The sequence below is a fragment of the Aplidium turbinatum genome, chromosome 1 (assembly GCF_918807975.1).
Source record: "Aplidium turbinatum chromosome 1, kaAplTurb1.1, whole genome shotgun sequence".
Lineage (NCBI taxonomy): Eukaryota > Metazoa > Chordata > Ascidiacea > Aplousobranchia > Polyclinidae > Aplidium > Aplidium turbinatum.
The window spans coordinates 49,394,023-49,405,892 of NC_137472.1; the positions used below are offsets into that span (position 1 = coordinate 49,394,023).

The window sequence follows — 11,870 nt, forward strand, 5'->3', positions numbered from 1 at the left end:
TGACACTGGGCAAGTAAATAAAATGGTTTAGATTTTTCCTCAAGCCACTAAATCTGTAGCAAACAATACACACAGAGAAACTAAGACCTAGAGTGAAATAGAACAATCAAGAAAAAATAAGCCATTTGAATTATTCAAAAAGCTTTACAAAAATATTCTAATAAATTCTGGATAAAACTAATTTACCTGTTAAATAACGTTCAAATGTTTTACTGTTCAACTTGGTGAACATCATATTTATATAACTGTTTGTATTTTTTGCTTTAGTGTCTATCTGTACATATTACTTATTTTTTCACTGTTTAGTATATTTAACGTTTAACAATTTTCGTTTGTAGCACCAGTTGCAACGTTCATCTGCAGTCCTCGAAATTAGCGGCGGCACGCGGCAATTGCCGTGGTAAATGCTGCCGCAAACGTCATAATGGCCATTCTGCTAAGGCAATAAAAATGCGGTGGCAAAATGAGCACTTCATTAGGACAAAAATTGTTCCAAATTTCTTGCTGTGTTATTTACTCGCAGCGGGAGTTTAATCAACAGAAACACCGCACCAAGATCTCACGTTGTACTATTTTACTTGCTGTGAACACTTCTTCGAAATTAGCACATTTTTACTCGGCAAAAACGTTGCGGAGCCCAAACGGCAAAAGTTGGAACTGCCTCAGCAATTTCTGTGAACGTTTATTACGAAAAGATTGTACCAAAACATGTAAAACGAGAAGCGAAAAATATACTAGAGTAGTCTATCACGACCGCATTGTTTGATTTGTTGTGATGTAATAATACCACAAGTAGCCATAAAGCGACGCATGCTGTTACGGTAATTCACGTTAAATAACTCATTGGAGAAAAGTAAGTTAATTTTGGGTTGATTCAACGTTCGAGTCAGCCCAAATCGATTTAATTTTCCCGGCGGGTTATATTGCGTAGCCTAATAACAATGCCCAATAAGAAATTTAAGTTCTTTTTACATTAATTCGACATCTAGCGACATTGAATTATCATAAAATAACGTTAATTGCTCAACCAAGTACCGGTAACAAGTTAATAGCTCCCTGCAAGAAAATCGCCTCGATTTACGTTTACACTAACATAACTTCGGCACAATTGGCATACTGCGAGCAACGCAAAGTCTGTTGTATAAAGAACTATAGTCAGAATCGGAATCATCAGATGCTGTATCGGAGGATGAGGTTGTCGCGTCGTCACTGGAATACTTGAAGACGCAAAACTGCCCGTTCATAAACGCGCGATGCCATATGATCGGAAGCATTACTTTTCTTTACTGCCGCAGAATCATTTATCCAATTTTGTACTACTTTTTTAACTTAACTTGACCCCGTAGCTTTTCTAATTCCGATATGTTTCCGTCATAAAATTCCTTGCAAATTTTGCACAACACCACACTAACTTTTCCTTCTGTTCCCTCTTTTTGATAACCTATAGCAGGTAAATTCCATTTTTTAACTGTATCTTCCTTTACCATGATTTATATTCGCAACGACACCGGTAAACAATAAGCATTCGATGAAAGAATAACTTTTGCATAACAATTAAGCCAGTACCGTATATACTCGAGTGTAGGTCGAGATTTTCGCAAGTGATTTTCACCTCAAAAAGACAGGTTCGACCTATAGACTACACGAGACAAGCTGTTGTCTCCAGCTCGACAACCTTCAAACTTAACGCATTTTTGCTGCGGCAAAATCATGCCGACGTATATTACGGATTGTGAAAAGGCAAGACAAAATTACCATGATTTAGTTAATAGTGAAGTTGTAGGCCCACAGCTCTTAATTTAGAAATTCTTTAGCACCGAATGGGATAAGCTACAAATCATACAGTTCTTTGAATATGAACGAAAAATGTTAACCCCGACGACTTTGCTAGCATCAAATGCATCAGTAATCTGATGCTTCCGGACAGAAAGTACACAAAGTTTTAGACATTAAACTTTTAAAGACTTTGTTCGTCTAAGAGTAAATTTTCCTTACATTGAAACATCACCCAGCAAGTCAAACTATGTTGATTTGTCAATAAATGAAGTCAAAAGTAAAACTTCGTATGTCTTCATAATTAAACTGCCCTTGTTAATATTCATAGCTCATAGTAGGCTACAGTGTAGGTAGATGATAGCTTGTAGTGAATCCTGCAATGCAATGGCTTTTGAAAGCAACAACAGCTAAACTTCAACCTTGTCATCATTTTTGGCCGTTCCATCCAACATTGGATCAGTAGCTTCAACAACACTTTTGTCTGTACTGTTCGCTACAACATAAAATCGGGTTAATTAATTATTATCTGTTACGATTTTTCAAAATGATGTAACACAAACATTTAGCCAAACCTCGTCCTATCCCAACATCCAGGAAATGACAGACGAAAAAAAAACAGGAAGTATCATACCGTAAAATATCTGAGTATTCATGGAAGCGTCACCTCCTAACACAAATATTGGTGATAATAATGTTGATTTTTTTTTGGCTCGAACAAAATATCCCTTGCCAGGGCCTGGAAAGGTTAACATTTCAAAGCAATAGAAGTTGCTGCAAGTACGGAAGTAACCTTTCCTCAAGACTGGCATACTCATCACTCACTTCCTATTCCACCAGGGGCGTGGGAAGTAGGGTTGCTCAAGGGGCTGCAGCCCCCCCAGAGCTAATTCAGCCCCCCCTGAAATTTTCGATGATTGCTTCAGCCCTCCCTAGAAAATTCTGACAATTTAAGGTATATAACTTATTTTTAGAAAATTATTCGAACAATGATCGTCTAAACGTAAATATCTATTCATGTCGCTTTTTGGTTCCTATAAAGTTGCCTTCAATTTGCTGGGTTTGTGTCCTACTCTTTGGTGCGTTCGTGCTTCTGCCTCGCTCGTGTTGTTAAGTGCTACCTTACCCTGTTGCAATGTTTGACCGACATGACAGAAGATAGTGCAATGAGAGGAGAAACACGTGCAAAGATATTCGGCTTGGTAAAACAAGCACGCACGATGCGGCTTTATTTTATGATTACCTGCAGCGGAGAAGCTTTTCAGCCTGCAAAAGTCGTCGCAAGACAGCTCCAAAGCAAAAAGATCTCTGCTTCTTCAGCTTTGAAATCCATCACCATTCGCGAACGGATCAAAAATCTCAGAAAAGATGAATTCGTTTCCAAGCTTATGGAAGCAGCGAACGTCTTTGCGTCTGCCAATAACCTAAAGACGCCAAAGGATCCCTGAGTGAGCAAAACTCCAGCAAGATTTTGAAACACAGAAGAATCGGATGCATTGTCGTCTGCGGGAGGAGGAGCGTGGAAACGGCAATACATCGAAGCCTTTGATTTGGTTCAAGCTGAGCTTGATCGAAGATTCGACCAGGCGGATCTGCTAATAGCAGCCAACAGAGAGAAGGCCCTTCTGAGCTGTGCAAACTGTGAGGATAGATCTGATACTGAGATCAGCTTACCCGATACCATCAGAAAAGATTGCCTAAAAACGGAACTTACCTTGCTCAGCGATGTTGTTAGTGGAAAAACCGCAAACTCCGTTCAAAAGGTTGCTGAGATACTATTGCAACTAAACCCTCAAACACTAGATCTTTTCAAAGAAACGCGAAAATTCGTGGAGCTCTGCCTTTGCCTCGCGGGTTCAGCTGCATCACCAGAACGTTCTTTTTAAGATGCTCTAAGATGCCTGAAAACGTGGTTGAGAACCTCAATGACACAAAAAAGACTTACTCATCTTGCGTTGATGCATGTCCACCAAAACATTTTGGACACTGTCGATGTCAAAGAACTCATGACACATCCAGTTCATAAAGAAAACATCTGAGCGAAAGGCAATCTTGGGAAGCGTGTGAGAACTCATTTCCACAAACTGTCGTTTTCATATCACTTTCTAATTTGTACGTTTTCATTATAATTTCCTGAACAGCTGCTTTGTGTTGTTGCCGTTCTCCATTTGTTACATTTTTGGCGTCGTTTTTTTGACACAGAAGGGGACCGAAAGTTAATACAAGTATTAAATGATGTCATACATAAGGGGGTCTGGGGGGCTTCGCCCCCCAGAAGCTGACAACACTACGGCAGCTTCAGCCCCCTAGAGAAAAACAGTTCCCGCGCCACTGTATTCCTCTGCTGTTTTTATAGGGAGCCGGAGAATCTTTCCTCTTTGTTGAAGGGAAGAAGAGTCCATGTAGCAGAAATATGCCTAACCCCAGCGACCAGCTCGTCAAACATCAAGTCCTTTGGAATTCATAGGCCTATATCCAGCACGCGACTGACATAGCCGATGCCATTAAAAGGACGAGTACAGAGCAGCAAAGAAAACGTGCTGTTTTTAATCACTTGCTTAAAAGCGGTTGTATTATCAGGGACGTTGACAGGGGGGTCTAGGTGGTACTTTTGGACCCGGGCCCGGAATATTTAAGGTGCTCGGATTTAAAAAATTCCCCGCGACTTCAAACATTATCAAGATCTTAATATAATCAGATCTAAAGGAATTGCCATCAGAGGTTAAAACAGCCCTTTCAGCCGTCAGATGGTAAAGTACCGGGCCCCATTCTGGGTACCGGGCCCACTTCAGCTTTCTGGTGGTAAAATAGCCACTTCTGTCACCAAACAGTAAAAGAAGAATTTAGTCTAGTATAGTGATTTCCCTAACCACGAATATTACCGGAAACACGAATTTCAAAATAAACAGGCTAATATTTTTTCAAACTCAAAAACTGAAGTGGCACAGGTAAAAAGATTACTATCCCTATTTCTGCACTAAAAATTAGACCAAAACCACTTTTCCGATTGCAGCAATCAGCAAATGTTTGACCTAGGCCCAAACACCTTTACCAAATCAAATTGAAAACTTTCTGACTGTCTGCAGTGCTGTAAATTCTTTTCTGGTGAGCCTAGATGTTCTAGAATGACCAGTGAAACATCAGTGGCATCGGGAAGTAATACTCTAGCGCCATGTGACAAATAAACGTTCAAAAAAGCAACCGCTAGATAGAGATAGTAAGTTTTGCGGTTCAAGAAATTTTAAGATTGCGCAAGATTTGTTAAATGACCATGCTTACACGACATCAATAAAAGTTTGTACACAACCTTTATATTCATAACTTTGTCGATGAAGGGGGCCCGAAAATAAATTGGTACCGGGCCCGAGAAATCCTGTCAACGGCCCTGTATATTATCAACTTTTTAATGGGACAACGTATTGGCTATAAAAAAAGCGTTTAGTCTGCGCTTTTGATAGGAAGATAAAGTTCATACTTGCTTTTCACAAAGCAATGTGCTGAGCAAGCATGCCTAATAAACCAGATGTGCATACAAAGTCAACTAGGTCGGCATCACTTCTACTACGCCTCTACGAACTTCAGTTCAGCTTTTAGACTAGATAGAGGTTGCCAAACCAAGTTAATTAAATACAGCGCCAAGTAAACTCGCACTAATCCGTCGCAGGTATTTGAAATGGGGTTAGTTCTCAATGAATATCGGTGGTTTTTCACAGAGTGACGAAAAGACTGTTTTTTTGAAAGTCTCCACAAAAGTTGTCTTTGCAATGACAGATTTAAATATAAGCACACATGGCGAATCTCAGAAAGTAATATCATCCGAATCTTGATTTGAAAGCGCCCTAGAATTAGATGGAATAGCATGTCATTGCAACACTGCATGCAGATCACAGAATAAAACTAATTGACTTTGGCATTTTGAAATGAAGCAGAGAAGAACTCCAACATTCATCTATTGCAATACAAATTATGCTATAAATAAACAAAATTTGGACTTACGCTTTGATGTACACATCGGTAATACCTTCACAATGGCATAGTATAATAACCCTGAAGATAAGGCAATGAGAGCATTGATATTGAACATCAACTTAGCTTCATAGATTTTATAAAGCACGCCTGACACAAGTGCTCCAACCATATGGCCTAAAAAAATAAATTTTCTTTAATGAATTAAACGATTTAACTTCAATCAAGTGTAGAAGTTTATCCTATGAAGATTGGAATTAAACATGTTCATCTCAACAATTTAAACTAGTAATCATAAAGATTTAATTGTTGCAATGCCATAACTTGTGCATGGTTTCAATTTAATACCAGCGTTGTACGTTAACGCTGTGGCTAGCGCCGTCAGTTTATTTTTTAGTTGACGGAAGTGATAGCGCCGTCAACTAAATTATTTTTCCGACTTTAAGCGTCAAGAGCTATGCGTCATTTTTTGTTTTCATGGAAAATCTCGTTTCACAATGAGAGTTTCACAATGTAGGCTATTCTGGCCAGCGCGACTCAATTTCTTTAAGAGCTGACGCAGTACTTTACGTCGTAAAGTTTTTAGGCAATTTGCGCTGACGCCGTCAATTTATTTCATTGACGCGTACAACACTGTTTAATACAAACAGCAGTAGACCCCTTACCTAGACCCCAGTAGACGCCTTGGGTGACTCCAATAAGCGTGGCTGTCATACCTTCTGGAGCAAGCTCAGATGCATACGTGCACATTGCAGAAAACGGTACGGCAAATGAAATGGCATTGAGCATCTCAATGAAAAGAATAGGCCAAGCGACAGTAATAATGGTGTACAAAAAACACTGAACCTAAAATACATAGCACAAACATAATTATGCTGTATACGACCTTCGTGTCATAAAACAGGAAAATACAATTTAAGTATTCAACATTGCAGATTGTAAATGCAATTGAATAGCTTAAATATCACAAACTTTGTAAAGTTTTTATCTTGTGCACTGCATGCTGACCATAGCGACCTAAATACACAAGACTTGTCAACCCACAAGCCTATAATATTGACTGGAAGCTGATAGAATTTTGATTACAAACTCTTGGTTTTATGTGTATTTGAATAAAATAAAAGTTTTGAAAAACTAACTTGCTAAAATGTGATCAGTGAACCTCAAACAAAGACAAATCTTCTGGTTTAACTTTAGGTGGTCGGACCACTCAGCATGCGACAACTCAGCAATTATACTTACATTTTAGCAACTGCCAAGTCAGCAAATGAGATTTACGTGCTCACATTGAACTTGCCTCGTCATCGCTTGCCAAACTGAGTTTGCTGACTTGTGACTTGCCAAGTTATGGCTTGCTCAGTTGTTACTTGTAACTCAGTAGTCAGTTTTATCATTTAGGCCTACTAACTTTAGCCACTTGCTGAAATATTGCTAGATCAGTTGTCACTTGTCACTTGCTTAGTTCAATTGGCTTGTAGGAGACTCTTAACTTTATAACTGGAAGATCCGGTAACTGCAACAGAATTTGTTATTTGTATAATAGTTGCCGGATCTTTTTCGGCTTTTCAGCACAACAGCCAAAAGTGGATTCAATGTTTGTATGATAGCAGTATAAATTCAGCCCAAACTCAGACTAAACAGCAAACATACAAAAAATAACTCATTCTAGTAGCTCTAACTGCTATCAAGCAAGGCAGGTCAGCTTCCATTCAACTTTGTAAACCTATATTATCTGTGTGTTGGCCCGTGGTTATAGGTCGCCATGCTCATGACATTAAAACACACCAATTTCAACATCATAACAATTCAAAATATGAACACTTACAGCCGATGTGACCAAACCTATGGCAAGAACAGCATCATATCCAATGTTATTGCATATCCAACCAGAAACAAAGAAAGCAGGTATCTCACTTGCACACCCCAACAGTATAGTCAAACCTAGTAGCGTTTGACTAGCTCCAGGGAGCTGCTCAATATACCAAAATGTAAACGCATACCTTGTACCAAGGTTAAATCCACTAATAAACATAACGAATAGCAGACAGCTGATGCGTGCGTTTCGCACTAAACTCAATAGACCGTTGACAAGAGAAGGAAATTTCTGCTTTGGGACTTTCAGCTTGACAAGGCAAATCAATGCAGTGATTGACTGAAAAACTGCAAATCCAACAAAAACAAAAAGGTAGTCTTTTTCTTCATTGTCTTCAGAGACATTTGTTAAAACATCAACTAAATATCCAGTCAACAGCCCCACCAAACCAAATCCAACTGCTCCCCATAATCTCTGCTTACCAAATTGATGTGCTCGTTCTGGTCCCAGCATATGTAAAGTAGTGGCATCAATTATTGAAGATAAAGGCACACAAGCAATTACTATCAAACTGGACAAAAGAACCAAAAGATAAAATGTAAGTCCATACTGTTCAGTAATTGGTCTCGTGTTGTCATCAGAGCAATCTTTGAAGTAGGAATTGATATTGCAGTCATTCCCTTCAGATATATTTATGCTTGAAAATTGGCTAATTGAAGTAGTATTTTCAGCACATCGCACATTATAATTATTCAGATTTGCCAGTTTGCATTGGAAAATAGAACCATTTTCAATACTGTAACAGCAAATTGGATTTTGATCAACACAGCAAACCTTCGCAGGAGCATAATTTTTAATTGGAGGTATAAAGTACATTGGAAGTGTAAAGGCAATTGATAACACAGCACAAACAATCATTGCTAACTTGTACACTGAAAATTTGTCCGCAATTGCACCAATAAAAGAAGGAGCAAAAAGGCTAATCATTTTCTCAATCGCCATAATAATGCCATTTTGAGTGGTTGAAATTCCAAGTTGTTTTTGGAAAATCGACTTGAATGGAAGAATGCATGCCAGTGCTGTGAATAAAAAAATTATTACAAATTACATTGAAGCAAATGGTTTGATGCAAGATTAAGTAACCTTCCACTTTCTTTGAACAGCACTGTGCACCAGAAGTCTGCAAATCAGCCCGATAGCTTAGTTGATTAGCGAGTGACTTCTGGAACGAAGAAGCTTCAAGATCAAGCGGTGCTGGTTCGACTTTCGGGGTGTGCGCTTGAGCAACGCTCGTTAAGGACTGCTCTTCATTCAGCGGCATCTAATGAATCGAATAATTTCCCGGCAACAAGACTTTAACAATCGGAAACTTCACTGTGTCAATCTCAGTGACCGGGCCTGTATCAGTGATTCAAAGCCTCTACAGCAGTGGTTCTTAACCGGGGGGGTGTGAAGCGTCTCTCAGGGGAGGCGCGAGCTCTACAACAATTTCAATTTTTTTAATTACTGTAATGTTCTAAGACCTATGCTGTTTGTCATATTTTGTATTTTATCTTATTTTATATTGTATTCAGTAATTCTTGCTTTATTACTGTAGTTAGACCAGAGCTTTACAAAACTATTTTGCACTGAACTCCTTCAGATTTATCAAATTTTCTCGATGCATCAGAAACCCGTTTCAATGCGAAATAGTTGATATTTTCGAAAAAGGACAAGAGGAGTTTCTTGCAGGGGCTCTATCCACTTTTAGAATTCGGGGGGTGATTTTTAGACAGTGGGCTAAAATCGTCTTAGTTATTCAAAACCACTCCAATAAGTGGGGGGGGTGATCAACTGATCACCCCCCTGACCCCCTCTTGGATACAGCCCAAGGTTTCTTGAGATGAAGTTCAACTCCACAGCTAAAGAAGACTTCAAAGAACTGGAACTTCAGACGTTCTGGGCCAATTACCTTCCTGTTTACCCTTTTATCGCAACTCGGCTCTTCAAATTCTAACAATGTTTGGATCCACGTATCTTTGTGAAGCTGCATTTTCTGCTCTCGTTACTATCAAGACCAAGTAAAGAAACAGGCTGAGAGTTGAAGGAGACTTACATTGTTCACTCTCTGGAGTTAAACCTTGCATTAAAAATCTAGTCGCTTAGAAGCAGTGTCAGGTATCTCACTGATGCGTACAATAAACAGAAAAAATACAATTTGTTTGGTATGATACTTATTTAAAATCTAGGGGGGCGCGAGGCACATGACCATTATTGAAGGGGGGCTTGATAGAAAAAAGGTTAAGAACCACTGCTCTACAGTCTACAAGTATGCGAAACTGCCAGGATTAAGCTCTGTAAGAAGCTTTCCCACTCCAAGGATAAAAATTCAATCAATCAAATACTTGATAGTACAACCGCAACCCTAAAAAATAGTTTTAAATTCTTACCATCCAAACATTTCGAGAGCATATATCAATTTTAAGGCTACTATTGACAGTAACAATTTTCAATAACATTGTATGAAACAAAGCATATCAAAAAATAATTATTAAACCAGTATTTATTTTTCGAAAGGAAATTTACGAGCTCAGTGTTTAGAGCACAACAACTCTATTTGAGGTTTTGAATGAGAAATGGCAACGAGAAGATTTTATTGTGTTTCTAGTCTTGATCTGTACTTGTTTACAATGCATTATAGTGGATTAAACCTCCTTCCACATAAAATAGTTCTGAATGTAAAAAAAAATCATTGAAGCAGCTGATAACCGTTGATATTCCTTGCAGCTGAAATTCCAGCTCTTTTAATATGAAAGATAAAAAAACTATGTCACTTAACAGGTCATCCAATGCTTTTATCATAACAGATGATAGATTGTCAAACATGTGCTTATCACTGTCAATTCTTGCTACAATGGGCTGTCAAAGAACATCTGATGATTTATGGTGAGTATTTTATCTAGTGAAGGGTGATAATATTCGTCTACCACGTATTAGCTCAGTGGTTAAGCTCTCGATTCAAGATCAAGCAGCACTGGTGCGGCTCTTGGGGTGTACTCTTGAGCAACGCATTTCAGGACTGCTCTACAATCAGCAGTACATTGTGGAAGGAATAGCACATAAGCAACAACACTTCAAACAACTATGGAAACCTCGCTCAGCCAATCTCAGTAACTGGCCATGCGTCAGTGGGGTCTGCTACTATTCGGTGAGTCCGATTCGGTGAGTTCCTAACCTCTAACCCCAAACCCTAAAACGGCAATGATAATTAGGCTACGGTACCCAATAATTAAAAAAAAATTGAAAAAATCCCCCGTTAAGGGATCGAACTCACCGAAACGGGCCATTCCGGCGTCAGTGGTTCAAAGCCTCTACAAGTTAGGAAACCACCAGGAATGACCTATCAATAGCTTTCAATGCAATATGTAATACTTAAATTATATATATATATATATATAGTAAAAAAATTTGCAGACACAATGAGAATATTTATGGTAAGTTTAAATCATTTTGCGACCCAGAGTAGAAAGTCTCACAACCCAGTATTTGTGGACTCCTGCTGTATAGTTATGATGCTTGAAATAATAATACGGACGGTAATAATGATGTTGCAAGCACATTAGCGCTTTTTCACAGTTTGAAATGCAGTGCAATTGCATAAAATATGATACAATGAACAAGATGAAATAGAATATGGTACTACAGTACATAGTACAGGCTATGTCATATTATGAAACAAAGAACAATAGGTACTGTATATACTTTTTATATCAACGTAATGAAAATATAAAGTGAAATAAACAGAGCACAGAATAACACTATAATAACACTAAAATTAATATTATACATAAAATTTCACATTTTATTATTCAACACAAATATGTTTACCTGCTTGGGAACAGAAAATGACAGCCTTTATAGGAATAAGGTCATAATTAATCTTCATTGTTGTTCAATTTTGTCTAATTTCAGCAGTCAGTAAATCACTTTTTCAAACATAATCTAACGGCCAATTTTTCATAATGAAAATAAATTCAGTTACCGTACCTACAAATTGATAAATCGCTTAAACACCGTACCAGATTTTTTTTAGTATAATAGGAAAAAATTAGACCATTGTGGTTGTGGATACAGGTGCATGACATCTGGGTGAAACCACTTGGGCGAGACCAATTGGGCAACGGACCAAGTGGGCGACAGTAGCAAAAGTTTAGCCGTTTAGAACTGTGGTGACATATACTGTATATAATTTATCTAGTTGCTTTGCGGCATCACGGTTTATCCTGAAGCTTAATCCCTTCAAACCGATAAGTTCTTAAAAGAATATTTTTCTATTATT

At 38.3% G+C, this 11,870-nt stretch overlaps 1 protein-coding gene across 2 annotated transcripts; it reads right to left on the minus strand.

The window, feature by feature from the left end:
* Positions 1 to 723: 723 nt before the first annotated feature.
* Positions 724 to 11,574, minus strand: LOC145776713 (major facilitator superfamily domain-containing protein 6-like). Of its 2 annotated transcripts, XM_082587950.1 has the most exons (6): positions 11,420 to 11,483; positions 10,866 to 10,941; positions 7,565 to 8,631; positions 6,405 to 6,585; positions 5,770 to 5,916; positions 724 to 2,269 (listed from the first exon to the last, which is right to left on the minus strand). In XM_082587950.1, exons 2-6 carry the CDS (start codon positions 10,876 to 10,878, stop codon positions 2,184 to 2,186), a joined length of 1,494 nt encoding a protein of 497 aa, XP_082444076.1. In that variant the 5' UTR covers positions 10,879 to 10,941; positions 11,420 to 11,483; the 3' UTR covers positions 724 to 2,183. The 2 variants fall into 2 exon arrangements, with proteins under 2 accessions (XP_082444076.1, XP_082444070.1); XM_082587944.1 differs by lacking the exon at positions 10,866 to 10,941 and having other exon boundaries at positions 11,420 to 11,574.
* Between the last annotated feature and the right edge of the window lie 296 nt (positions 11,575 to 11,870).